Source organism: Seriola dumerili, unplaced genomic scaffold, assembly GCF_002260705.1.
Source record: "Seriola dumerili isolate Sdu_G_001 unplaced genomic scaffold, Sdu_1.0 BDQW01002927.1, whole genome shotgun sequence".
In the NCBI taxonomy this organism is placed as follows: Eukaryota; Metazoa; Chordata; class Actinopteri; order Carangiformes; family Carangidae; genus Seriola; species Seriola dumerili.
This window is the reverse complement of record NW_019177182.1, coordinates 548,647-576,225: the sequence shown is the minus strand read 5'-3', so window position 1 is coordinate 576,225 and position 27,579 is coordinate 548,647. Positions and strand designations below refer to the sequence as shown.

Genomic DNA, 27,579 nt, shown 5'->3' with positions numbered 1-27,579 from the left:
GGGGGGGGGGGGGGGTGTTCCTGTCACAGCTGATGAAACAGACTCAGAGAAAAAAGAGACAAAGACGTGATGTGTCGGAGGATCGTCGTCATAAATGTGGAACATTTTCTTACATTTTTTTAATCATCATCATCTGTGTTATTGAGCGTCGTCCATGTTCTTCATCACTGACGGACGCTGCCTGTCAAACATCCTGCAGTATGACTCGTTACATGATCTGTTTCTTTCTTTTCCTGTCGTCGTTCGTTTTTTTTTTTTTATGGGGGGCCACAGCGACTGTCGTCCAGTCAGTGACATCACACTGCTGGTTATGGATTCAAATATTAAAATGTTGGCTTGTACTTTATTTGACTAAATGGATTTCTCTGTTGATTCATGAGAAACGTGACGGTGAAACTTTGTCCTCAGGCAGCAAACGTGTTGAATCTTCATAAAATGGATTTAAATTAAAGGTTGTTTTCATCATCCACTAACTTGCAGATGATTTTCAGTTATTGATCTGAAACGATGTGGAGGAAAAATATTAACGCATTTCCTTCATTTCATATTTTAATAGACATTAAAGATAAGCATTGCAGAAAATTTATAAACTAATGATTAATAAATACTTCAGATTTAAAAATGGATTTACAAAAACGGCATGAAACTCATAAAAAAAATTAGAAATTCATTTTATTTATTCATGAATAAATAATAGAAAAAAAAAACATTTGAAAATGCAATTTGAATTTCCATTTCCAGCTGCTTTTCGTATTAGCTAATCGATTAGCTTAGTCATTTAGCTTCTCCTGTTAGCCTCTCTGTGATACTCTGGGCCACAGCTGGTAAAAGGAAATGGAAATTGAAGAGGGAATCCAGGAATGTGTTCTCATTTTTTAAAATGTTTTTAAAATTCTATTATTTATAGAATGTGTGACATCACTGCTCCTCCATGAAACGATGTGTCTGCTGCTTTTTCACAGCTCGTTGGATTTAAAAATGAAATGTTGAAATTAAAAATCTAGGATGTAACTCAGTGAAACTGCTCTCCACAGTTCAGGATGAGGAGCTGCAGTCATTGTATTTAATATTTAATATGTATTAATAATGAAAGTAAACTGTTGATTATTTTCTCTGGATATAAAATGAAAAAGAAAAGAGGGAAAAAACAAACAAAAGGAAAGTTTGAGTGTGGACCTAGTTAAAGTTCAGAAAGGAAGGAGTCAATCAGGGGAGGTGATAAATTAACAATGTGTTTTACTTTATATAAAATCGTGAAAACACCTGTTTGTTTTTTTTTGTTTTTTTGTCCAAAATTCAGAAATACTCAGTTTACAATGAAATAAAACCAGAAATCTCTCACACAGACTGTAAACAAAGATGACCGTCACCTCTGACGTCACCCACAGGTTTCTGACTGAGCTTGTCCACTGTCGCCATCTTGGCAGTGTCTGACTCCGCCCCCTAACTCCCAGCTAATCCAAAAATGAGGAGGGGCGTGTGTGGAGCCGGTCTGTGTCAAACATACGCTCACCCACCTGTCACTCAAAGAGGCCACACCCCCAATCCTCCATAACTTTAGTCCTTAATAAAATGTAAACAGGTGAGTTATATGAACAGGTGTCATGAAGGAGGAAATTAGCTCTAGAGACCAAAACAGTTTCTGTACCAGGCTGTAAACATGTTGATTTCTGCTGTAAAGTTGGACATTTTAACATGGGAGTCTATGGGGACTGACTCACTGTTGGAGCCAGACTCTAGTGGTCGTTAGAGGAACTGCAGCTTCATGTTTCAGGTTTTCACTCTGTGCAGCTGCAGTCTGAACCAAACCCTCACCCAGCTCTCAGGCTGTTTCATTGAAACATGTTGGACTGACAGTGATCCGACTCCCACTCTGGTGTCTCATTACTGTTTCTAATAATATCCAACTAGTTAGTTTGCAGCCTTACATGGCAGCTCTGACACTTACAGGGTTAACTCTCAGTCACAAATTATTGATTAGTGATCAGTTTTACAATAATATAATATCACTTATTTATTCAATAATATTTATCAAAGAACAGATACTGAGTTTTGATTTGTGTAGAAGATTGAAACTACCTTGAGTCAAAATAGGCAAAATATCTATTTTATTGCTTCTGATGAACAAAACAGGTAAATATATTACAGGACCACAAGAGACTAAATAACTATCAAAACAACTAGTTTGTATTTTTTATGTGTTAAAATGAGCAGTTACTACGGGACTAAATTAGCTGCGTATTTTGAGGGTCTAACTGAGCATGTGCAGCTGTCCCCAGTCTCCCCTAATGAATGAATGAATGAATTGTTAATGAATGAAAGAGTTGTCAATAAATAATTTACTAATGCTCTATAGATCAGTTGCAAGCCATTAATAAGAACAATGTTTGGGTTGCCAGGTTGTGTCAAATCTGTTGTATCTCTTTAATTGATCAGGGAGACCTCCTCAGTGGACTGTGACTGCTGAGCTGCTGGATGAAAGTTTATGAACCCTTTATAAAGTAGCATCAAGCTCAGTTCCCAGAGAGAGAGAGAGAGAGAGAGAGAGAGAGAGGGAGAGAGAGAGAGCAGCTTCTGTCTAAAGAAGGCTGTCTTGTCGTGGTCCCAGAGGACGAGCCGCAGTTTCTAAACCAGTCTCCGGAGGGGAAACGAGGCCGAGCGCTCAGGGCGGGATCAGAAACACCAGCATTCACAGAAAAAGTTTCATCAGCAAACAAAAAAAGTTTGTTTGCTGATGAATCAAAGAGCTGTGAGGCAGAAACACAGGGGTGGATGTGTGACGAACAGGGCAGAGAAGGTGCATCAAGCCCACAGTGAAACATTTTATATAAGTTCATAGCATTTCTCAAGACACTGGAGTCCATTAGGTTTTGCACATTTGTGTGTATACACATGTATGTTGCTGCAGCCTGATCACATGTAAGCCTATTGCATCATATTCTTACGTGTTTGATATTTTAACATATTTCAACATATCCCGTCGTAATATTCATGTGCCTCTCTTTAAGATAAATTATTATAAATTATAATTTTGCCATATTAAACCTTCCTACATGCGTTGGCCTCATGTTATGTTGGGTAATCATCTTTTCGCTGTGGCTTCCGTTACGTAAGAATAAGATCACACTAATTCAATCTGATTGGCTCACTTGTGTGACTGTTATTCCATCGATCCAATCAAAATCAAAACCCCGGCCCAAACGGCCTGAAACAAGCCAATGGGAGCGCACTGACGTCATTCAAGATATAAAACCTTTCGGGTGACGTTTTGGGCCTCCAGTTACAGTCGCCATCTTCTAGTCGTCGAAAACGCATAGAGAACGACGACAGGCGGCGGCCTGAAATAAACCACGAAACCGGCGTTATTTTTTCACCCAGTCAGGGCAGAACCGTTAGCTTCATGGTTTCATGGACTGCCTGTTGATCAATGGTTATGGTATTGATAACGCCGGTGTAGGTTTCCCCGTGTCGCTCGGCTCAAAGATGGACGACAACGCGGCGAGGGAAGATGCCTGCCGAGAGTATCAGTCCTCACTGGAAGACCTGACATTCAACAGCAAGCCGCACATCAACATGCTGACCATTCTGGCCGAGGAAAACCTCAACTTCGCCAAGGATATCGTCGCAATTATTGAAGCTCAAATAAGCAAGGTTTTTATGAATATAGAATACTTTCAATTTCAGATGCTTTATGTCGATGTATGTAGTAGGCCCAAGTCGACGATGTGCTAACATGGCGGCTAGCGTTACGACATGTCACCTAGATACGTTACATTTCGTTGTTGTTCTGGTTAGCTCCCCTGTCCAGTGGCTCTGCTCTCTTCTTTGAACGCCATTATTTATGTATTAAAGTTAAAAACTTATTTACATATTAACGTATTTGGTTCAAAACAAAACATATATATTTTTTGGAACAGTTACTCTTTGTCGGAACTTCCGCACTGACTTTAAAATGAGCTTTAACTTGGGGTGCTCCCGGGCTCAACTGTAGTGAAAATCCACCGTAAAATAACTAACTTTAATGTTATTTATGTTGTAAGATGTGACGTTAATTTAAATAACTTACCTCCAGGTTAAAATATGCGAAGGTTTTAGGCAAGCTAGATAGTTAAACCTGACTTTGAGATAGTTAACTGTTGCTAAAAGTGCCACCTATTGTTAATTTTAAATGAAAACAGTTAAACCGTACCTGTATACCATTGTTTTTAAAAAAAAATAAGTTAATCAAGTGAAGTGCTTTACAAAAGACAACGGGAAGTAGACAGATTTAAAAGAAGACCCTGTGAATTCAGTCTACCACCACAAAAAAGGGCAAAGCCATAGAAAACAAATAGAAATAGAGATTTTAATTGCTTTTAATTGTATTTTACAACCTGACTTCAGACACCGTTAATGAGGCTGTAACAGCTCAGTGGAAACAACAGTAAAGGCACAGTCACTGTCGTTTCTGAAGAGCAATAAATACATTAAAAAAAACAAAAGAGCAGTGAAGCTAATGTAAACAATGCAAAGATCTTTGGTTGGTTTTAACTATGGCATTATTATAATCAGAAGAGAATGTGTTATGGAGCTGTAGTGCACCAGCCCTCTATAAAAACCTGCATAATGAGTCAGTAGAGTTACGGTGGATTTTGACTTATTTCCAGCCCTGGCTGTTTCCAGACACAAGTATTTTGGCCATTCGTCACTGTCCCTGCAGTCACTTCCTTTATATCTGCTGGTAGAGGCCAGACCACATCCATGTTTTTATCAATGGTTGTCAGTCTAATCTATTGTTAATAAATGCTGTCGGGTAGACAATGTTTAACAGGAGCCTGGGCCTCTCTACAGCCCCTCCTCCCTCTATAGAAATGATTTCAGTCAGCAGTTTGCCTCAGTTACTTCTGTGGTTAGTGTTTGCTTTTTGACGCCTGGCCAAACGAAGCATTGGTCCCCTGAAGGCTGATCGGGTCAGATTTATAAAGAAAAAAAAAAAAAAGAAAGAAAAAAAGTTTCTCTGCATTAAATCACTAGTGAATCTTGAATTACTGAAATGTCATTGAATGGTTAAAATGTTATAATAAAAAATGTGAAATGTGCTTTTTGTCATTTTTTATTTCCCAGTGTAATTTATTGGTATGACTCTGGTTTACATTTACTGACACGGCTGAGCCTGACTCGGCTCGTTCGGACTGGTTGTTCAAACAGTGTTTACTCATCTGATGCTGCATAGTTTAGTAACAGACTTGTGCACAGGTGTGTAGAGTTTAAACTCAGTCTGCAGCTTCTTTAATGACAAACCTACCTGTCCTATTTCCTAATGGGTTATCAGAGTTTTTTTAACAACTGAGGGAAGAAAAACCTCCTGAGGGTAAAACTCTGAGTGTGAGTGAATGAAACTCACTGGGTGTGGAGTTAACTGGCTGATGTGTCATCAGGGTAAAAGTACAAAGAGTGGTTCATGGAGAGACCCTCTTTGGAGGTATACTGGTTCCAGAGGACTTGACTTGGCTCCTTTTTTTAACCCTCAGTACATCATGGACTTTTTCTCCCCCTGACTCCAGAGAAGGATCATTCCTGAGATCCATCTTTCCTGAACTGACTGATTTAGATTTGAAGACGACTGATTTTTACTTTTTTTCTGGATATTTTCTAGTTTTTTTTTTTTGTTTTGTTTTGTTTTTTGGATTAATCACAACCTGCAGCGTCGCTATGAAGGAGCATATCTGGGCCTTTTTCCTCCATTTTGAAGAAACAATTAGTTTGTTTTTTTCCAGTTGGATCTATCGGCTGATTGATTTTTTTTTTTTTTTTTTCTCAGACTTTTTCCTTTTTGGGATTTTCCCACGTTTTTAATTGAAATCTTTGACACAAGTGGGGGTGGGGGGGTTCTGTCAAGTTGTATTTTGAGCATTTGTTCTGAAATGTTGCTTTAACCCCTGTTGTTTTCTAAACTTGTTGAGTTCTCTATTGCTCCAGGCCCCAGCTACCGAGAAGCTTCCAGTTTTGTACTTAGTGGATTCCATAGTGAAGAATGTTGGAGGAGAGTACCTTGCAGTGTTTGCTAAAAACCTAATCACTTCATTTATATGTGTCTTTGAAAAGGTACAGTTCTCTTTGCTGCTGTTCAGCTTTGTTAAACATTAATCACTGAAAGTCTTAGCAGCTCACTTCCCTCCTGTTTGTTGTGTTGCTTGCTTTTTATGTGTAGTCGCCTGCAGCTTGCTCCTGTGTACTTACTGCCGTAACATAGTCCTGTTAATAAAAGTGTGTGAGGGAGGGTGAATAACAATTTGCTTTTTACTTTGACGTACAGAAAGTGTTAAACAGTATTTTAAAGTCTATTTTCACCTCTAACTTGTAATGACTGTAGAGCTAACACATGTGAAACATCTGTATTTTCCTGCTGTCATGTTACTGAGTGTTAGTTTTTGTTGGGAGCTTTGGACCAAGTCCTGTCCTCTGTTTGTAGGTGGATGAAAACACTAGAAAGAGTCTGTTCAAGTTGCGCTCCACGTGGGACGACGTGTTCCCCCTGAAGAAGCTGTACGCGCTGGACGTCCGGGTCAACTCTGTGGACCCGGCCTGGCCCATCAAGCCGCTGCCGCCCACCGTCAACGCCAGTATTCACGTCAACCCCAAGTTTTTAAAACAGGTGTGTATGTGCTGCAGACACCACATCAGAACGCAACTGAGCATTTGTCCTTTTAGCTGCATCTTAACGTCTGAATAAAAACTTTACATTGCAGAGTTCGAGCAGCTCTGACAGTTTGATCTGATTTGTCAGGTGTAGCTTGTTTGTCTTGTGTCAGTGCAGTGAGACCAGTTCAACCTGTTTCTAACATGGATTCACTTCCTCCTTAACTTTCCAGAAGTGGCTCAGTATTTAGAGACGAGACGAACTGGATGGAAAAAGAGCTGAAAAACTAACACGATGTTGAGAGTTTTAATGTGAACTAAAACAGGAACTTCATTTAGCAACGTAAAGTTCCTGTCATGTGACACAGGCGAGTAAAAACCCTCAGAAACCACAGGGCGCTTCAGTTACTGATAAATGACTCTTTGGCTTCTGACAAACTGACTTTGAGATGAGCATCTTTATTTCTCAGCTGTCAAATGTGACACATGTTCACCTGGACTAAGGATGAACTGATTGTGGTGTCAAAGGTCAAGGGTCACTGTGTTTTTGATTCTTTACCTGAATCTGAACAGACCAATTTTAAACTGTAACTTGACTTTTTGACAGAGGAAACAACTGTAGTAATAAAAAAGTTTCACAATCTTCAACATGTCACAGATTAAACTGTTGAAGGAGAAAATAACTGGATTGATCCAACTATTGATTAATGTGCAGATTTTTCACTAAATTTGTCAAAGGCCAGAAAATCATGAAGAATGCTCAGTGTAATTTCCCAGGGTTCACGGTGCTGTCTCTTTTACAAACCACAGATTCAGTTTACTGTGATGTGTGTTGCTCAGAATCTGATCAGTTCCCATTCATTTTCTGTCAATCAGGTGATTGATTCAGCTCTAAATGAACTGATAATGAGAAGAATTGTTGGTTGTGGCTCCACAGGCCTCAGGTCCTGAACAGATGAAGTCTTCACAGGAACAGCTGTTGGAAATGTGTAAATGCTCGTTCTCTCCTGTGAATTTGAACAAAGGTGGTTTTTATTTGAATTTGTCACTAAAACTAAAAGAACGTGGAGATGTGAGGTTTTCTTCAGTCCGAATCTATAAATAACCAGTAACTGCAGCCTTCACGTTCATGTGGTTTAGTGAAGTGCATCGGCTCTGAGTGAAGCAGAGTCTGAAAGTGGACTGAAGACCAGAACCAGGACCTGGATCTGGACTCAGTTTGTCTTTTGAGGTTGTTTTTGACTGATTTTCCCTCCGTCTCTTCCTCCCCTCTCGTGGCCGTGACCCTCTGTAACCTGGCCGTGTCTCCAGTCTGAGGAGGCGTCCTCTCCGCAGCCGGCCGCCCCCTCTCAGCCGGCGCCGGCTCCTGCCCCTGCTCCTGCTCCTGCGCCTGCTCCGGCACCGGCGCCTGCTCCCACGCCGGTCCCCCCCATCAGCCAGTCCAGCCTGACCCAGGAGCAGCTGATCCGGCAGCAGCTGCTGGCCAAACAGAAGCAGCTTCTGGAGCTTCAGCAGAAGAAGATCGAGCTGGAGCTGGAGCAGACCAAAGCTCAGCTGGTAGGACAGACCGGGCCGGGTCAGGGGTTACGTCTGATTCCAGATCAGCTTGTTGTTTCTGGTCGTTAACCACGCACTGATTTATCCTCCTGATCCTCTTTGATGCTGTCCCATCAAACTGTCTGTAAAGCTCCTGATTGCTGGAGGATACAACTGCAGTTTTTAATTATGAAAAGTTTTATATTTAGAGATGAAATTTAGCAGCAAAAAGTCGCTGCAGCCTCGGATCATTTCTGTCAAACTTTGAAATGTGGCTTTTGTCCTGTATTGATTAATTTAAAACTTGAGGGCGGGATCTCTCTGTGGCCATGTTAGGGTCGTATGTATAAATATATTTTATTGAGTCAGGAAGTCACATGACATCTCATCTACAGGTGAGAGACAGAAAATAAAACAAACAGAAACAGAAGTTTTTAGACGAGTTCGTACGGAGTGAGATGTGATTACACAAGCAGTGATCAGACATGAACCAGAATCAGTCAGTGTTATTGATCACTGATGACAGGAAACGTTGAGACTGACAGTAAAGAGAAACGTGTGGTTTGTCTCTGTCTTCAGGCCGGAGGATTCGTGTTACCAACTCTGGCTCCAGTCTTGGCTCCGGCGGCACCGAGCGCCACGCCGAAGCCCGTCGCCCAGACCGCTCCCGTGGTCCGACCCCGGATCCCTCCTCAGACTCAGTCCGACACCAAGCCGTCCACCAGAGACCCCCGTCTGAACCGCACCGGGCCCCCAGCCACCTCCCACCCCAAAGAACAGCCTGCTGGGAAAAAAGACAACCCCCCCACAACAGGAGGTCCCGTTCTGACGCCAGAGAAACGACTAGCGGAGAAGTCCGCCCGGCTGGACAAGACCAGGATCCCGAGGAAAGAGGTCTCAGAGGAGAAGCCCAAGTCCAAGTCCCCGTCTCCGATGGCCAAAAGTGTCCAGAGCAAGAACAGACAGGTGGAGGCGGAGCTTCAGAAGTCAGCTGACAGCACCAAGAAAGATCCCAGGCTGAAGAAACGCACGCAAGACAAGACCGGAGACGCCAAAGACGATGAGCTGAAGGAGAAAAAGAGATGCAATGACAAGAAGGAGAGAGAGGAGGTGCCGCAGGGGGCGGAGCCTCAGAGGTTCAACAAAGGGAAGCTGGTCAACGGCTCGGTCACCAAACACGACCGTGACGAGTCCACCGAGAAGGTCGAATTCAAGACCGGGGGCAACGCCCGGACGCACGCCAGGAAACGCACCCGCTCTCGGTCAAGGTCGCGCTCCCCCGCCTCCTCCCCGAAGAGGAAGGACAGGCGGTCGCCTAAGGGCCGGACCAGGAGCAGCTCGCTGTCCCCGTCGCCCTCCCACAAACCCGGCAAAGCCAGGAGGGTCCGCATGGACGAACCGCCGCACGGCAAGCCCGGCCGAGAGGACCGGATCACGCCCAAGAAGAACCAATCAGAGAGCAGGAGGTCCAAGAGGCCGTCGGAGGACCGGCACGCCGAGTCCAGAGACTCTCACTCCCCGCGAGGCCACGACGGAGGCAAGGAGGCGAAGGAGGCTCCTCACCGCTGGAGGAGCGGCTGGGAGGAGAACAAGCAGTGAGTATCAGACATGATGATGATGTCATAATATCTCACCTGTGACATCGACTCAGGTGGTTTCTGATTTTATTCATTCTTTAGTTTTCGAGGATTTTAGAGACCAAACTGTTTAATAATTTATCGCTTCATCATCTGGAGTTAAACCTGAAGGATCATTGATCCACCGCTCAGGAAGTAATCTCTAACTTCTTTCACATGTCCGATCTAAATGTCTTTCAGTCTGAAGCTGTCGGACGAGTCTCACCTGAAGCCCGCACCTCCGCGACACAAACCCTACAGCACCCCCACCCGCCCCCCCACCCCCCGCACCCCGAAGCACCGCCTCAGCGTAGACGCCAACCTGCAGATACCTGAAGTCCTCAACTCCGCCTCCAAGAAGGACCTGCTCAGGAGGGTACGTTCACAGACAGTGAGACAACAGCGGCCGTTAACTCCGCCTACTGTCCGGAGCTACGTGTTAGCAAAGTGTTTCTAATGGTCATTTTCCTTGTAAAGCTTCTGTCCATCATCAGCTGACTCTGTTTCCCATCAGGCCTCCAAGCGTCTGGAGAGCGGCGAGATTTCCCAGGAGGACTTCCTGAACATGGCGCACCAGATCAAACACTTCTTCCAGTACCAGGAGGAGAAGCAGCGTACGGAGAGCTGGGACGACCCGGACGACTTCCCCTCCAAAAAGGACCCGCTGCTGACCACGCCCCCCTCTGCGCAGCCCCGCCCCCACGACAGCATGGATGCGGCGGAGCTGTCGTACTACGAGCACAAGTCCAAGCTGAGGAAGACGCAGGTCACCCACCGAGTCGCTGGGGAGGAGTGGGAGGGCGAGGAGCGACTGGAAGACAGCGAGGAGGTGGGACAAGGCGAGAAGACGGGCGGTGGGCGGAGCAGCGGACACCTGCCGTCACATAAACACAGCCGGGCGCCACGGGACAGACAAGGTGAGTTGAGGGTGATCTGGGAAAACCAGAACTGCAGCGATTAATCAATTAACCTTTAAAACATGTCACTGACGTTGATGGTGGTTAATGACTCACAGGTGAGAGACGGAGTAAAGAACGGGAAGAGCCGCGGCCGCCGCTCGCCCCCATGATCGAAGAGTACAACCACGGCAAAGAGTTCCCCACGCTGAAGTCTCTGCCCGGCCTTCGCTTCAGGATGAGAGCCGGCCCCCGAGAGTCCAGTAAGTCCAGAACCTGAGAAACATCCCTGAAGACCAATGTCATCTGCTGTGTCGTCCACAGAGAGGTCAGGGCTCAGAGGTCAGAGGTCAGAGGTCAGGGACTGGAGCTGCGAGGTGTCAGGGTGTCGATCAGTGATACTTCAGCAGGGTTAGACACACGTCCATCAGACGTCACGTATGAACCGACCGTCAGTGACGACGCTCAGACCGCCACTCACCTGTGACCATGTTTCCTCTGACAGGAAGTGTGTTTGTGTCGTTTCAGGTGAGAGGGAGTGGAACTCGCCGCTGACCGAGCGGCAGCGTTACGACGAGCGTGAGGAGCAGAAGAGCGGATACGACGCTCCGCGGAGGTACGCCCCCCCCACTGACTCCAGACACCCTGACCCTCGGAGGCCAGAGGGAGCCCCGCCCTCCGGCACAGTGGTCCACAGGAACTGTCCGAGCCCGGCGGGTCTGGAAGCCCCGCCCCCGCGGTTCGAGCGGGAACGGCTGTCGCCTCTGCACCAGAAAGACGCGGCAGAGATGAGTCCGATCCCGCGCTTCGAGAGCCCCAACAGCGAGCACTCCGACGACGGCCCCCTCAATCTTGATGTTGCCCCCCCTCACCCTCCCCCTCCCCCTCCCCCCAAATCCATCCTGAAGGCACCGGCCCGCGGGGGGCCCGCTGTCCTCCGTCCGACAGCACAGCAACTCGCCGGGGGACACACGCCTCCTCACGACGGAGGACACCCGCCCCCCCGGTACGACAGTAACGAACACATGGGCCCCCCCAGGCCACACCCCCCGGGCTGGTACGACGACTCATCGCGTTTCGACGGGCCTCACCACCAGGGGCCCGGCCGGTTCGACGGCCTGTCTCACGGTCCAATGAGAGGCGGAGACAGTATGAGCAGGTTTGACGGCCACGCCCACCCTCAGGGTCCCGGGAGGTTTGACGGCCCCATCGGCCAACAGCCCCCGGTGAGGTTTGTGGGACAGGGGCCCGGACCGGGACACTTTGAGGGCCCGATGCAACACTTTGAACCCCCGCGGCGCTTTGAGAACAACATGGCTCCTGGTCCTGGTCCGATGGGCTTCCAGCAGCAGCGGCCCCTGCGCTTCGAGGGTCCCCCAAACCAAATGGGCCCCATGAGGTTCGAGGGTCCCAGTCGCTTCGATGGACCCGGACAGCCGGGCCCCCGCTACGAGGTACCCAATGTGCCCCACCAGGGCGGGCACCCGCACTTCGAGGGTCCCCCCAGGCAGCAGGGCCCCCCCAGGTTCCCGCCCCAACACAACTTGCAGCCCCCCATGAGGCCGATGGCCCCGCCCATTTACGACAATCCCATGGCCCCCCAGCAGAACTTCACCATGGCCCCTCAGCGTTTCCCAGAGTCCATGAACCCCCAGTTCCCGGCGGCGCCAATGGCGTTCCCGGCACAGCCGAACCTGCAGGCGGGAAACTTCAACATGCAGCCAGCCCCGCCCTTCAGCCAGCCCGGCCCCGCCCCCTTCTACAACCCGGCTGCTCCTGCTGTCGGCCTGCAGCAGCCGGTGAGTGACACCTGTCAATCAACCACTGACACATTGTTGAGTCGTTTTATTGATCATATTGATATTAGATCAAAGATGAAAACCAGAGAAACGGAACAGACGCCACGTTCTTCTTCTCTCTAATGTGACATTCAGAACCTGTTGTCGTCGTCGTTGTTGTTGTTGTTGACATGTCGTCTTGTTGTTCTCAGGTGAACATGTTGGGGAACATGAACCAGCCGTTCCTGCCTCAGAACCCGGTGCCTTTCACATCACAGAGTAAGATTCTCCCTCTGACACGTCTTTGATATTTAATGTGACTCTGAGCTGGAAGTAGTCCGAGTGGCGGAGGGATACGGCCGCGAGGAGGTGATTGTAGTTCTTGTGTGTGACCTGTGACTGTGGTTGTGTCCCTGCAGCTCCGCAGGTCGTCCCTCCAGAGAACCACTTCGGTCAGGTTGACGTCAACGACCTGCTCTCCAAACTCATCTCCAACGGCATCATCAAACCCTCGCAGCCCGACGCCGCGCCGACAGTGCCGGGCAACGGTCAGTCCACGATCCACGATCCTTTAGTCGAGCTTGTTGTTGAAATGTTGTCCCACTGTTTTCGCCGGGACTCGATCTGTGTTTAATAAAGCTGTTGTCATGGTTACTGATTTTCCAGAAACTTCTCCCGTGGCTCCAGCGGCGCCACCGGTGGTGGTGGAGGAGGAGGAAGAGGAGGAGCAGGAGGTGGAGGAGGACGATTTCCCGGACCTCACCAGCTTCAGCATCGACGACATGAAACAGTGAGCACAGACCAAACTGTTCCTCCATCAATCAATCAATCACTCATGTTCTACATGTTCTAATAACCCCCCTGCCCCCCAGGCGGTACGAGAGCGTGGTGACCCGGCTGTACTCGGGGAACCAGTGCTGTCTGTGCAGCATGAGGTTCACCACGGCTCAGACCGACATGTACGCTGACCACCTGGACTGGCACTTCAGACAGAACCACGCCGGAAAGGTCGCCAGCAAGAAGGTCACACACCGCCGCTGGTACTACAGCCTGACGGTGAGCACGCACGCACACACACATGCACACACACATGCACACACGCACGCGGCGACCTCACTCTGCAGTAACTGACCTGAAAACAGCTGAAGAGTGTCCTGATTTTTGTGTGTGTGTGTGTGTGTGTGTGTGTGTGTGTGTGTGTGTGTGTGTGTGTGTGTGTGTGTTCGTTCAGGACTGGATTGAGTTCGAGGAGATCGCCGATCTGGAGGAGCGAGCGAAGAGTCAGTTCTTCGAGAAGGAGAACGAGGAGGAGGTGCAGAAGAACCAGGCGGCGGCGAAGGAGAAAGAGTTCCAGAGCGTGAGAGCGACCAAGGACCAAGTGGGGGAGGTGAGACTGAACCAGCCAATCAGGAGCCAGACTGACTGTTGATCTAGTTATTTACCAAAATAAAAAGTAAAAAAAGAATAAATACAGAGAAGTAAATGAAATAAAGTCAGATCTTAATTTTCTTAATTTCTTTTCATGATGTAAATTATTTCTTTCATCCAGAGTGAGAGGAAGTGTTTGTGAATCCCATCTCTTCAAAATAAGGCGTCTCACTAATAAAGTCACAAAAGCTGTAACCGTGACGACGTGTTTTTGTTTTTCCTCTGCAGTCGTGTGAAATCTGTCAGGAGCCGTTTGAGACGTACTGGGTGGAGGAGGAGGAGGACTGGTTCCTGAAGAACGCCATCAGGGTCGACGACAAGGTAACCACGACAACAACAAACTGATCAGAGCTCACCATATGAGCTATATATTGATTAGTTGATCAACAGAAAAATAGTCAACTGATTCACTTGGTCAGCTGAGATCACAGGAAACAGTTCTGGCTCATTAATCAGCAGATTAATCAATAATCATCACAATCAATGACCATGACAAAACAATAAACACACTAAACAAAACAAACATTGACACACACACAAGATCAATTAGATATTAAAGGAAATAAATAAGAAACAAAACAAAGGAAAAAGATTTAAAAAGTCAAAATATTCAGTGAATCCACATCAGCAGCTTTGAAACGAAATCAAATGAACAAGACGAGACTCGTCTGTCTCCAGCTGTGATGATAAACATCTGTCTGATGTTCCTGTTTGTTCCTCACAGAACTTTCATCCCTCCTGTTTTGAAGATTATAAGAATGTAAGTAACTCAATCTTATTAATAATAATAATCAATAATCAATAATAATAATAGTCAAAGCGTCAGGTGTTTGACCTGCTGCCGCTCTCTCTTCTCAGACATCGTCGTATCTCGACGTCACACCGTCGCCCAACAAGGTGCTCACCGATCACCCGCTGAGAGTCTTCATAAAGACTGAAGAAGAAGATGAGGAAGAGGGAACTTCCTGCGCCGTCGCCTCCGCAGCCGCCTCTGCAGCCGCCACCGCAGCCGCCTCCGCAGCCGCCACCGCAGCCGCCACCGTCAAACAGGAGGCGGAGTCTGAGGCCGGCGAGCTTCCTCCTGTGAAAAAAGAGGAGGAGCCTGAGGTTTTAACAGACGAAGTGCAATCAGAGGAGAGTAAAGCGTAGCCTCGGTCACTTTCCCGTTTTGGAGGGAAAGGTGTTTTTAGCGTGCGGAGGCCGGGTCCTCAGCATCGAACTCTTAAATACATTTTTGTATTTGATGGAGCGTCGACCATTTCAGGTCCGATTCTCTGAAGAGAACACGTTGGTTTGGCTCCAAGTGTAAATGATTTAATTTATAAATTAAAGTATTTTTGGTATCTCTGGTGTAACAGTGTTTGAATCATCAGCTGCTGCTGCCTGTTACAGTCTGTAAATACTTGATTGGTTATTGATTGGTTATTGATGAGTAGTTGCAGGTGTTGACTGCGTTAAAGGTAAGCATGAAGACTCCTGGTTCAGGATCGGGTCCCGTCGAGGATCCGGGTCGTCTCCTCTGTTTCCTCTGAGCTTCAATAAAAGAGTCTGAAACTCGTTTGTTTGTGTGAACGATGATTTTCTCCTAATGATCCGTTTTATTGTCGTTTATTTCACTATTATAAATAAAGGTTCAGTGGGTTTAAACTTGTGCTCCTGTATTTATTTCAGACTCCGTCACCAGGTTTTACACTGTATATGAAGGGTCATTAAATGCCTCATTCATGTTTAATGTAACAACATTTACTCTGTGACAAACTCTCCCGTTTCTGATACTCAATTAGTTAATTAACAAAATTAATCTGCAACTATTTTAATGTTTTAACTTGTTTTTCATGGTTTCAACTTCTCAGTTATTTTAACTAAAATGTATTAGTTATGTTGAAGTTTGGACTTTAGTTATAACAGAACATTGAACTCTGGGTAATTAATTACACAAGCAATTAATAGAGAAAATGATCAGCAGATTAAAACATAATGCAAATGAGTAATAAGTGAGTGAACTGTGATGCGTTCACTGGTGTCAGTGTGTGTAATACCCTTCCCTTCAGTAGCAGTGACGTCACATCAGGATTTTTATTTATGTAAAATAGAAACTTTTGTTTCTGACTCTAAATCTTTATTCGCACACGTCAGACATTTCACACCAGGTGAGACACACCTTCCCTTCAGGGAACTCGTAACTTAAATTACAACAATAAAATAAAACTTTATTGAAATGATTGTAAAACAAAAATAGCATAAAACTTCAAATATCAGATGTTTGTTCTAAAGAATCACTTCTACAGAGCGTGATGCATTCACTTGTTTTTCTTTTGTTAATATTTTGAAAGTATTTTTACTTTAAATCCTGTTTTTCTGAATTAAGATAATTCTGAGATAAGTTTTTTTTTCCTCCAGTGAATGCATCACGCTTCTGAACATTTCACCCACATCAAAGTAAAAACATGTTCAGATACAGTGTCTAAGTGAATTTAACAGAACAGTTGCTGTGAACTCTGGAGCTTCTGGTTCTTTATCTTCTGTTTCTGCTGCTTCTCTGAAGAAGGAAATCTTCCCCTTTAAAAGTGAAGAGAGAACTCGGCTGTTGCTGCTTTAAACCTGGATGTTGACTGAACCGTGTCCCGGTCTCTGATCCGGATCCTTCACCTCCACAGCCGGTAGACTCCCAGAGCGATGGCGAGGCAGGAGAACACCGTCGCTGAGGAGGAGCACAGGAAACACTTATTACTGAGTACATGCATGGGGGAGGGGCGGAGCGAAGGGCAGAGGGCGGGGCTCAGTCACCTGCCAGGTAGCGGACAGTCTCCAGTTTGAGGGACTCCAGGACGGTTTTGAGCGACGCCACCTGCAGGTCGATCTTCTTGTTGATCTCCATGTTGTCGTTCTCCAGGTCAGCTTTCTGAGAAACACGTCAGCCAACCAGGTGTAGTTAGTCACAGTTGACCAGGTGTAGTTAGTCACAGTCGACCAGGTGTAGTTAGTCACATTCGACCAGGTGTAGTTAGTCACAGCCGACCAGGTGTAGTTAGTCACAGCCGACCAGGTGTAGTTAGTCACAGCCAACCAGGTGCAGTTAGTCACAGCCAACCAGCCAACCAGGTGTAGTTAGTCACAGTTGACCAGGTGTAGTTAGTCACAGCCAACCAGCCAACCAGGTGTAGTTAGTCACAGCCGACCAGGTGTAGTTAGTCACAGCCAACCAGGTGCAGTTAGTCACAGCCAACCAGGTGTAGTTAGTCACAGTTGACCAGGTGTAGTTAGTCACAGCCAACCAGCCAACCAGGTGTAGTTAGTCACATTCGACCAGGTGTAGTTAGTCACATTCGACCAGGTGTAGTTAGTCACAGCCAACCAGGTGCAGTTAGTCACAGCCAACCAGCCAACCAGGTGTAGTTAGTCACAGCCAACCAGTTGACCAGGTGTAGTTAGTCACAGTCGACCAGGTGTAGTTAGTCACAGCCAACCAGTTGACCAGGTGTAGTTAGTCACAGTCGACCTGTCGAACAGGTATAGTTAGTCACAGTCGACCAGGTGTAGTTAGTCACAGCCAACCAGTTGACCAAGTGTAGTTAGTCACAGTCGACCAGGTGTAGTTGGTCACAGTCGACCTGTCGAACAGGTGTAGTTAGTTACATGTGTATGATGTTGTTATGGAGATGTGATGCAGCTTGTTCACCTTGTGATGGAACTCTGAGGTCGCCTCCATCAGCTTCTTCTCCTGTTCAGTGAACTGACAGAAACACACGCACACAACTGTGATGCGTTCACTGACTGATGAACATGTTGAAGAGACTGAGCTGTGATGCGTTCACTGACTGGTGTCCTGACTCACCATGTCGGAGATCCTGCTGCTCTCCAGGTTGATGTCTAGTTTAGTTTCAGCTCGGACTTTCTGGCTCTCCTCCTGAACAGAAACACGTTGGTAAAACATCAGTTTCCACATCAGAGCAGTTGAACGGACTCCGACAGTTTCTCACCTTCAGTCTGTTTTGTAGCTGCTCCAGCTCTCGCCTCATTTTCTGTCGGAAGATAAAGAGTTAAAATAACCGGTAAAGCGGGAAACCTGTGTCTGTGAACGCACCGTTTAATCAGTTAAAACACTGAGCACAACTTTATTTAGGCTGCGTATATAGTTTAATGTTTTTACATTTTCCTGCTGTGGCTGTGGGTAAATGATGAAACTATATTTTTTACAATATTGAGTTATTCTGTAACAATAATCTGAGTGATTATCACTAAATATTTAAACATTTTAATAAACACGTGTCATTTTGTTCTTGTATTTTGTGTCCCGGCTGCTTTGTACTTTGTTAAATTAATACAGTGAGACTTTTCTCTGAGTTTGTGCAGAAATAAACGACATGATGTGTGTGAAGAGAAGATGAAATAATGTAAATATTCAACCTGCAATGATTTCTGAGTGATGTACAGTTTGTCTTATTGTTTTGTATGTGACACGTCTGATGTCATCTTTATTATTTTTGTATAAAAACCCATTTTATAAGTTTAATGTTCAGACTGACAGCCGCTGACGTCACCTTCACTAATGAGTAAAGGAAAAACACTGATATATATATTTACTGGTACCAAGTTCTCAGACCGGAGGTTGGCGAACTCGCTCTTCTCCAGGATCACCATGTCCTTCCTGATGGAGTCCAGGTGAGCTATGATCTGCTGCACGGCGATCTCCTGATGATGAAACACAGGTAAGCAGGTGGAGCTGCTCGCAGAGACCCCGCCCACGCAGACCCCGCCCTCCACGACCAGCTGAGACCTGCTCCTACCTGGTGGGATTTGGTCACCATGTCTTTATAGACAATGTCCATGTTCGCCGTCGCCAGAGTCACGAGAGCTGAGACGATCAGCTCCGCCTGGCGCCTCTCGAAACCTGCACGAGATTTCAAAATAAGAGCTGTCACTCTGGGAGGTGTGATGGGAGTTTTTCACTTTGTTTTTCTTTTTGTCGCATCCTCACCGCTGCTCTCCAGCTCAATCACCATGGAGTGGGAGTCAAAGGTGAGTTTTCTCTGCTCCAGAGGCGTCAGTTCCACTTTCCTCAGGTCAAAGGTCACCACAGGTGAAGTCACATGGAAATCTGAGACACACACACACACACACACACACACACACACACACACACACACACACACACTAAAGCACTGAACTGTGATGTGACTGGTATACATGCTTAGGTGACTGGACTATGATGTGTTCACTGTCTGATGTATGTGCTAAGGAGACTGCACTGTGATGCGTTCACTGACTGATGTATGTACTTGTCTGTTTTGGGGTATATTTACAACCTTAAAGGAACAGTTTGATAACTCACTATAAATATGAAGCGGCTCTCTTTGCACTTCAGTACTAACAGTGAGAGACACGTGTGTGACTGTGTATGATGTATGACGATCATCAAGTCTATTAATTAATTGATTAAGAAAATAGTGAAAAACGTCGTCACATTTACCCAGAATGCAAAGTGACGCCTTCACAGTGTCTGTTCTGTCTGATCAACACTCAAACACCAACTTTATTCAAATCACTAACAAGCGTCACACTTTAAAAGGTGGAACCAGGAAATAAAAACCACTGATTCACTGGGTCAGTCTGTGACGTCATCATGACTGATTAAGTTCGTGTTACTGTGTTTTATTCTGAAGGGATCAGTGTGGACATTTAGAGGTCTGTAGACCGGGTCCAGTCTCAGGAACTGGTCTGGTTTCTGACCCACTCCACAGGTTGTCCTCAGCTCTGAATCAGGACCTCTCACTGCGACCGGAACTTTCCCTCCTCAGAAACTAAACCAGGACTCACCTCTCCAGGTTCCGGTTCCGACCCACCGCAGGTGACAACACCGCCGCAGCACGTTCATCCCGGAAGCTGCTGTGTTTATACGTTTTAGTTAAAGTCAGTTAAAACTTCAGAAGCACTCACTCACTCTCTCTCTCTCTCTCTCTCTCTCTCCTGCAGGTTGACCGGATAATCCGGTCGTCCCCATGCCGCCTTCAGGGACCCTCGGAATTCTCCTAGTTATGGGATTGCCTGGAGCAGAGGACACTTCACTGTCAGGGATCGTAACTTTAGTAAAAACAAACAATAAAAAAAAACGTTAATAAAAATACCAAGAAGACAAAAACGTTGAAGTAATCTTTTTCTAAAGCGATCACAGAGCAGCGGGTTAATGTTTAAACCTGGAGATCAGCTGTGACAGTGTCCGGCACCGACATTGTCAATAAAGTTTTGCTCACAGAGTCAACAGGCCCGGTGTCATGGCGGCTCCTGTGGCGGACAGCCGGAGCTGGTTTCCAGCGTTAGCTCTGGGAGTTTCTCTGCTCAAATGTCTCTTCATCAGCTGCTAGTGAGTGGAAATTATCCGACGTGAGCCGGTTTCATTCAGCTTCACGACGACGTGTTGTTTTACGGATGATAGTTTAGCCTGTTAGCATCTGGCTAACGGCTACACGCTAGAAAAGATCGCCTTTAATTAAATATTAACGTTAATGGGGATGATAATGCGTAGATTTTAGAGGAGTTGATAGAAAACAAACTGTATGTAAAGTGAGGCGGGGCTGTGGTAACATTAACTTGACGTGTTATTAACTCCCGGTCTTTGTAGCTAAACAGCCTCAAGATGGCGCTGTTTTTCAGTAGAAGTTAGTTTGCTAGCTGAGTTGTAAAGTTTTTAACACAATTTATTAATTATTAGCGCGAAACTGAGACACGTCCGACTCACGTATTTAAATCATGACGTTGTTTTACTTTGTTTCGTGCTGTTACACCCTGTTTGAAGCTGTAGGCTAAAGAAATGGTAGTATTATATGTATATATATTATACAGCCTATTTAGTTTACTGGTGGTAGTCATTTTTCAAAAATCTGTATTAAATTATCAATACTTAGGAGAGCTCCAGAGAACACCTATTTGATTTAGATAATTAGTGAACTGTTGTGTCTGTCAGTCATTCCACAGACTTTGAGGTGCACAGGAACTGGTTGGCCATCACACACAGTCTGCCGGTGTCCAGGTGGTACTATGAGGTCAGTATGGGGGCGGAGTTTCTCTGTCAGAGGTCTTTGGGATGACCTGGAACACTGAACCTATCACCAGCCAGCTCTGAGCTGCTGATGTTTGTTAGTTTTTTTATAATCCACATGTTTGCCGCCACTGCAGAACACGTCTGAGTGGACTCTGGACTACCCCCCGCTGTTCGCCTGGTTCGAGTTCGGCCTGTCCCACGTGGCTCAGCACTTCGACAGAAACATGCTGCTGGTGGAGAATCTGAACTACGCCAGTCCGTCCACGGTGCTCTTCCAGAGGCTGTCGGTCGTCTTCACCGACCTGGTTTTCATCTATGCTGCCAAAGAGTGAGTCTGATCATAGCCGTCATCTACAGCCACCACAGAGGAAGAGTGGGGTTGCAAAGATCATTCATGGGGGCAGGGGTGAGGACAGAGGTGACCCCTTTGGTGCCCCCCATAACATATAGGTGGTGAGGTTCTAGTTGTGGGTACAGACCCTGGGCCCCTGGAATGTCTTTCAGTCATTCAGGCTTTTAGTTCTGGTGCCACTGATGACCCGTGTCACGGATCGCTGTATTTGAAGGACAGTGAACTGTTTTCTCAGTCACATTAAAAGACAAGAAGAGGCTGAAACTTTGAATCTAAGTTTTACTAAGGAACTTGCTCCTGATTGGCTCTGTCCTCGTCCAGGTGCTGCAGGTGTGTTCAGGAGCAGAAAAGCTCTCGGGACGTCCTGAACCGGCCGTCCTTCGTCCTGGCTGTCCTGCTGCTCTGGAACTTCGGCCTCCTCATCGTGGACCGTATCCTTCCCACGAGCTGGACTCTGACAGGACGAGACGTCAGAGAGTCAGAGTCTGAGCGACTCCAGGTTTCCACCATCGAGATGCTTCTTGTGTCACAAGTTTTATGATTTAGCTCCAGAGTCATTTCTCTCTGAGTGGGGCCCATCTGCATCATCTGACCTGTTTTTTAAAGGATCTCTTCTCCATTTTAAAACGATCATTTTCTCTTTTGAAAAGATCAACACTTACAGGATTGTCTCAAGACATTTTCAGTTAAGAGTTTTACATGTAGTAGATGGAGAAATAAAGTCAAACTAAAATTCTTTAATTTTCCATCACAACTTTCAATGTGTGTGTGTGTGTGTGTGTGTGTGTGTGTGTGTGTGTCTTCATCATAATGACCATGATGAACCTTCTTTAACATGACTCCTCAGACATTCATTTCCAGTATAACGGTTTCCTGTTTGGTTTCCTGTTGCTGTCGGTGGCGAAACACCTGCAGGTTTCAGACTTTTTGTCTTTATAGATAAAGTTGATGTTGTTTGATCTTTGATTTAATGCTGTCACTGTGAAGGAGCTGTAGAAACGTTGTTGTTTGTGTGACAGTCTCAGCACCTGCAAGGGGCGCTGCTGTTCTCCGTCCTGCTCAACCTGAAGCACATCTACCTGTATGTGGCTCCAGCATACGGCATCTACCTGCTGAGGAGCTACTGCTTCACCCAGGACAACAAAGGTACCACACACACACACACACACACACACACACACACACACACACACACACACACACACACACACACACACACGTGTGAACTGGTCTGGACTGGTTTCTGCTGCCTGCCTTCAAAAACGTTTTCTAATCCACAAACCTCAATAAATAGAACCCAGTTCGTATCTGTGTCTACGGCAGAACATTGCCATAGTAACAGTAACCACAGTGACTGTTTTTCAGATGGTTCAGTCAGGTGGAGGAGTTTCAGTCCACTCCGTCTGCTGGCTCTGGGCTCCATCGTGACCTCCACCTGCGCTCTGTCCTTCGGCCCCTTCATCGTCATGGTGAGTGTCACAAACACCTGAACACCTAAACACTTCAACACCTCAACACCTGATGGCGTGTGTTTACTCCAGGGTCAGCTCCCTCAGGTCGTGTCCCGTCTCTTCCCCTTTAAGAGGGGCCTCTGTCACGCCTACTGGGCCCCCAACATCTGGGCCCTCTACAATGTGCTGGACAAAAGCCTGGCGACGCTCGGTGAGACTCCGCCTCCTCACAGCGCCCGGCTGGGTATCGAACTTTAGACTGATTGATTCTGTATCGGCTAGTCGTAGTCACGTGTTGCTCTGTGTCCTCCACCTGCTCAGGTGTTCGTCTGAAGCTGCTGGAGGAGGCGGAGCTTCCCAAAGCCTCCATGACGGGAGGGCTGGTTCAGGAGTTTCAGCACTCGGTCCTCCCCTCCGTCTCTCCCTCCGTCACACTCGTCTGCACCCTGCTCTCCATCCTGGTGAGTCACGACAAACAGAGACTGAGAGGTCAAAGGTCAAAGGAAGTGTTGATGTTTTAACCTCTCTCTCCCTCTCTCTGTCTGAAGCCGGCCGTGGCGTCCATCTGGTGGCGTCCTTGCGGCGCTCGGGGTTTCCTGCGCTGCCTGCTGCTCTGCGCTCTGGGCTCCTTCATGTTCGGCTGGCACGTCCACGAGAAGGCCGTCCTCATCGCCATCCTGCCTCTCAGGTCGGCCGCTGACATCACATGACATCACATGACATCACATGACATCACATGACATCACTGCAGCTTTAGACAAACAGAACCAACGATCCTGATTCATCATCCAGTTTAACAACAGAACGGTCCATCAGATGTTTCTCATCATGATCTGTTTGATCAATAATATTAGAGATTATTGAATCATTTCCCTCAAATGTTTTCATTTTTCATGTTCTTCATTTTAGAACCTGTGTAATTAATAATGAATTCACAAGCAGAACATCAGTGTAATGTGAAGATTAATGTAAGTACAAACTGCAGCCAGCAGGCGTCGCCACAGAGCTGTCAGCTCCTCATCGTTTCCTCTCCTCATCACGTCCTCAATGTTTACCTCCAGGTGGATTTCGATTGGTCCCCAGATTCACCAGCCAATAGAACGAGGGAGGAGGTGGAGCTAGAGTAGAGTTAACTGCGGGAACATCTGGACTGATGTTCTGTCTGTTTCTCTTCCTGCAGCATCCTGGCGGTTGAGAGCAGAGAGGATGCTGGGATCTTCCTGGTTCTGAGCACCACAGGTCATTACTCCCTGTTCCCGCTGCTCTTCACCCCCGCAGGTAAACCGTCAGCTGATCAGGACCTTCACCTGTCAGTGACCTGTCTGTTTGATCCTGATGAAAAGCTAACCCTGTCGTTCTGTGTGTGACACTGAAACCACACGACTGTTTATCTGATGTGTTTTTCAGAGCTGCCAATCAAAGTGGTCCTGATGCTGCTGTTCACCATCTACTCTGTCACTGCTCTGCGGAAACTCCACAGGTAAAGATTCACCTTTACATCTGCAGGTGTTTATTTCATTAACAAACTAACTACAAACTGACTGAGCTGATGTTTCTAACTTTAAAGCTCCATGTTTCTTCTTCTGTGTTTTATTTGAAGTGTTGATCCATCAGAAGATATAAAAACCATCTCAGTGTAGTTTTACATCTCCTCTCTCAGGCTTCTCTCTGGAGCTCTAGTAACAACAGGTCGGTGAGCCAATCAGAAGAGAGGAGGCTCTGAGCCTCTCTTCTGATTGGCTGACTGTTTTCTGACTCATCCAATAAAAATAAAGCAGATTTCAGGTAAAAACACTCAGAGAAACCAAATCCTGCAAGGTTTGGATGGTGGGTCCAGGTGGGCGGGGCTTGGTGACTGCTTTGTTGTGACATCACAAAGTTCCAGAAGTCCTGACGGCTGGTTTTAAGGCTCAGTTTCTGAATACAGGCTGTGTGCATTTCTCTGTGGACTGAGGCTTTGATACTTTCACAGTATTAATATAGAAGCTAGACCTGATCTATAATCACACTACACATGGACACAGACCTTTACACTGGAGGAGCTTTAGAGACAGTAATGATCTTTAAAGGAACCAGAGCCACAGACAGAGGAGAGCAGCAGATGTTTCTAGTTTCTGTTTAATTTAAGGAACTGTGTGATGTTGGATTATTCAATACATTTTTTTTGGGGGGCTTTTTGTGCCTTTAATGGGCAGGACAGCAGAGAGACAGGAGATGGGGAGGCAGAGAGAGGGGGAATGACACGCAGGAAAGGGCCGTCCGATGCGGGAGTCGAACCGAGGACTGTAGCCTCTATATATAATTTATATATAATATAAATATAATGTTCATATTGGACTTGAATGTAAATTAAATCTGTCTTTTAGTTAAAAGTAAGAAGAGTTTATATCAGTTTTTATTGATATGAGAACTGAGCAGATGTTTTTGTCCAACTCTTCTTTATAAAACCAGGATCAGTTTTTGTGACTCTGTGGTTCCACATCTGTACAACATCTGCCCAAAGCTGCTTTGATTAGTTGATTAATAGATTATTAAAGGATATGAAAATTAATCAGAAATTATTTTGAAAATCAAAAATAAATATTTTTGAAATAGAAAATAATCAGCCAATTAATTGGTGATGAGTGATGAATAGTTTCAGCCTGAGTCAGATGATCTGGAGAACGTGTTCTCTGTCACTAATCACATTACTCTGTCCTGTCAGAGGGCAGGGCTCTCTGCTCCATCCCCTGGAGGTCGTCTACCTGCTCGGCCTTATCGCCGTGGCGATCACCTGCGAGATTGTCTTCCCTCTGTCGCCGTGGCAACAGAAACTGCCCTTCCTCCCCCTGCTGGCGACCTCGGTGTACTGCTCGGTGGGCGTCTGTTACTCCTTCCTGCGTCTGTACATCAGTCTGCTGAGGCGGGAGGAGAAGCCCAAGCAGCCGTGAGACGCCCCGTCCCATACCTGAGAGCTTGCAGGTTAGATCCCCGACACACCTACGTCCGTCCTGCACACTGAGCCGGACGCTCAGACACTGACTGCTCACGGTGCGGACCGGCCAGAGGAAACAAACACTGCCTCTGGCTTTTAGCAGATTCTTCTCCTTCTCCTTCTCCTTCTTCTTCTTGAACATCGACCAAACACAGACACGTCACTTCACATCCAGATGTTTCCAGCAGCTACAGCAGTTTAGGGTCAGAACATGAGCAACTGATCGGTTGTGAGGTTCAGTGTGTGCTGTTCCCAGAGCCTGAAATATGATCAATACAAGACAAACACATCGATACCCAGCTACAGCTAATTAAAGATACAGCTCCTTTTAAATTTAAGGAACCAGCTGATGATGTGAGTTTGGATTCACACACTTTTGATAAAAAGTCTGAGCAGCTGTTTCCACTGAGTCTGTGAAGACGTTAGCTTGTGTTTGGTTCGGCTGTGGATGTGACATCACACTGTGTCACAGGTGTTGGGTAAATGACGTGTTATTTTCCATTAACTGCGTCAAGTTCAGGTGCCACTCTCTCTAGTGTGAATGTAGTTGTTTGTCTCTCCACCTCTTAACCAATGCATGCTGGGATAGACGCCAGTATGGACGCTACATTACTGGAAGGATGATGGACGACTGTTTTAAATTAAAGACCATGTGGACCAAAGCAGAGCTGAGAGACAGACGATGACGATGATGATGATGATGATGATGATTGTTTTTTTATATTTTCAAATAAAAACAAAGCTGAAGTTGTCACGTTTGTGTATGTGATGATGTTCACTGTGACTGAAACCCTGAAACCTTCTTTAGATCTCAAACTGGATTCAGGTTCCTGGACCATGAGGTGTGAGACTAGTGGGTTCAGGTCTTTATGATTACAGCTGCTTGTAAAGTTGTTATTCAGACAATAATACAATAATTAAATGTTCAATAAAATAATAAACTGATCTGAAGAACAATCACAGCTAAAGGGGGACGTGGTCCGACCGAGTCAGACCTGACCATATGTTGATCTGATTCACATCAACATCAGGTCCTGATGATGTCATTGTGTCTGATGTCCCTTCAGAATAAAGCACTTCAGAGAGAATCCTCCTGTTCCTTCAGTATCACAGTGGTTCAGAGCATCATGATACACTGCAGACAGGAAGTGATCACAGCTGATTCAGGTCTATATGTGTGTGTTTCCATCAGATCAGCAGAACCAGTCGAATTATTAATTCATGTGTCGATAAAAGACGCAGGTTGTTTAAAAACTTTATTGATAAGGCAACACAAAACATGATTGGTTAGAATGGGCTGTTTTACAGGACAAATTTTCACTGTAAAAGTCTCTATTGCACAATAAGAAGTGTGAGCGTTGACTGTACGACTATCAGCAGCTTTAAGGACAAAATGGCCGCCTCTCTTCTCTTCTTACCATCAAGTGTGAGTTCATGATCAGTTTTGACTCTACAGACATGTTCAAACATCCCCATCATCCTGCTCTTGTCTCACTCATCGTATAAAAGTAAAAAGGTTTAAAACACTCAAATCACCCAGAAGATTCCTTCAAAATAAGAGACCAGTCACACAAACCAACAACTACACTGTGAGGAACAAAATAAAACAATATTCACATGTAGCTACGAATCAAAACGTTTTCATGATGAAGTTCAAAGCGTCTATAAAGATGTGACTGAGAAAAAAAACAACTAAAATCCCTCAAATTAAAACGAATGACGGTTCCAGTCTCTGTGATCTGATCCAAAATCGGTGAAGAAGAACATTTCACTAAATGTTGAACTGTTAAATGTAGTGGGAAAACTTCAAAGTACAGATTCAGGTTTTAAAGCTCCTCCAGTGTAAAGGTCTGTGTCCATGTGTAGTGTGATTATAGATCAGCTCTAGCTT

General features: G+C 45.9%; 4 protein-coding genes across 7 annotated transcripts in view; 3 read left to right on the top strand and 1 right to left on the bottom strand.

The window, feature by feature from the left end:
• ncbp3 (nuclear cap binding subunit 3) overlaps positions 1–469 on the top strand; it is a gene marked incomplete in the record, with an annotated part of 8,492 nt that extends 8,023 nt beyond the window's left edge. Inside the window, 1 exon segment of the mRNA XM_022769366.1 lies at positions 1–469.
• A 2,825-nt stretch (positions 470–3,294) lies between these two features.
• pcf11 (PCF11 cleavage and polyadenylation factor subunit) lies at positions 3,295–15,430 on the top strand. Its single transcript, XM_022769424.1, has 17 exons — positions 3,295–3,651; positions 5,959–6,084; positions 6,452–6,634; positions 7,930–8,175; positions 8,734–9,749; positions 9,972–10,146; positions 10,285–10,687; positions 10,786–10,929; positions 11,195–12,465; positions 12,657–12,723; positions 12,864–12,992; positions 13,111–13,234; positions 13,317–13,500; positions 13,676–13,831; positions 14,101–14,193; positions 14,597–14,632; positions 14,731–15,430. Exons 1-17 carry the CDS (start codon positions 3,409–3,411, stop codon positions 15,019–15,021), a joined length of 4,887 nt encoding a protein of 1,628 aa, XP_022625145.1. The 5' UTR covers positions 3,295–3,408; the 3' UTR covers positions 15,022–15,430.
• Positions 15,431–15,983: 553 nt separating this feature from the next.
• ccdc90b (coiled-coil domain containing 90B) lies at positions 15,984–19,829 on the bottom strand. Of its 2 annotated transcripts, none has more exons than XM_022769428.1 (9): positions 19,690–19,829; positions 18,851–18,970; positions 18,660–18,763; positions 18,457–18,564; positions 17,853–17,894; positions 17,708–17,779; positions 17,552–17,605; positions 16,660–16,774; positions 15,984–16,573 (listed from the first exon to the last, which is right to left on the bottom strand). In XM_022769428.1, exons 1-9 carry the CDS (start codon positions 19,745–19,747, stop codon positions 16,518–16,520), a joined length of 729 nt encoding a protein of 242 aa, XP_022625149.1. In that variant the 5' UTR covers positions 19,748–19,829; the 3' UTR covers positions 15,984–16,517. The 2 variants fall into 2 exon arrangements, with proteins under 2 accessions (XP_022625149.1, XP_022625150.1); XM_022769429.1 differs by having other exon boundaries at positions 18,463–18,564.
• Positions 19,556–26,604, top strand: alg8 (ALG8, alpha-1,3-glucosyltransferase). Of its 3 annotated transcripts, none has more exons than XM_022769427.1 (14): positions 19,556–19,720; positions 19,846–20,233; positions 20,834–20,912; positions 21,046–21,239; positions 21,585–21,694; positions 22,111–22,178; positions 22,283–22,409; positions 22,629–22,732; positions 22,847–22,925; positions 23,036–23,175; positions 23,263–23,402; positions 23,895–23,992; positions 24,122–24,194; positions 25,419–26,604. In XM_022769427.1, exons 2-14 carry the CDS (start codon positions 20,145–20,147, stop codon positions 25,642–25,644), a joined length of 1,527 nt encoding a protein of 508 aa, XP_022625148.1. In that variant the 5' UTR covers positions 19,556–19,720; positions 19,846–20,144; the 3' UTR covers positions 25,645–26,604. The 3 variants fall into 3 exon arrangements, with proteins under 3 accessions (XP_022625148.1, XP_022625147.1, XP_022625146.1); XM_022769426.1 differs by having other exon boundaries at positions 22,811–22,925; XM_022769425.1 differs by having other exon boundaries at positions 22,805–22,925.
• Positions 26,605–27,579: the final 975 nt, after the last annotated feature.

What these genes read in the sequence shown, in the direction of transcription:
- pcf11 (XM_022769424.1), top strand. Translation starts at nt 3,409, where the DNA reads ATGGACTGCCTGTTGATCAATGGTTATGGTATTGATAACGCCGGTGTA. An exon ending in CCAAGGACCAAGTGGGGGAG is followed by an intron (nt 13,832 to 14,100) that starts GTGAGACTGAAC and finishes TTTCCTCTGCAG; the next exon opens with TCGTGTGAAATCTGTCAGGA. An exon ending in CCATCAGGGTCGACGACAAG is followed by an intron (nt 14,194 to 14,596) that starts GTAACCACGACA and finishes TGTTCCTCACAG; the next exon opens with AACTTTCATCCCTCCTGTTT.
- ccdc90b (XM_022769428.1), bottom strand. Translation starts at nt 19,747, where the DNA reads ATGAACGTGCTGCGGCGGTGTTGTCACCTGCGGTGGGTCGGAACCGGA. An exon ending in GGTCTGAGAACTTGGTACCA is followed by an intron (nt 17,895 to 18,456) that starts GTAAATATATAT and finishes ATCTTCCGACAG; the next exon opens with AAAATGAGGCGAGAGCTGGA. An exon ending in GACTGTCCGCTACCTGGCAG is followed by an intron (nt 16,574 to 16,659) that starts GTGACTGAGCCC and finishes GCTCCTCCTCAG; the next exon opens with CGACGGTGTTCTCCTGCCTC.
- alg8 (XM_022769425.1), top strand. Translation starts at nt 20,145, where the DNA reads ATGGCGGCTCCTGTGGCGGACAGCCGGAGCTGGTTTCCAGCGTTAGCT. An exon ending in CAAAAGCCTGGCGACGCTCG is followed by an intron (nt 22,926 to 23,035) that starts GTGAGACTCCGC and finishes CCACCTGCTCAG; the next exon opens with GTGTTCGTCTGAAGCTGCTG. An exon ending in GCTCTGCGGAAACTCCACAG is followed by an intron (nt 24,195 to 25,418) that starts GTAAAGATTCAC and finishes CTGTCCTGTCAG; the next exon opens with AGGGCAGGGCTCTCTGCTCC.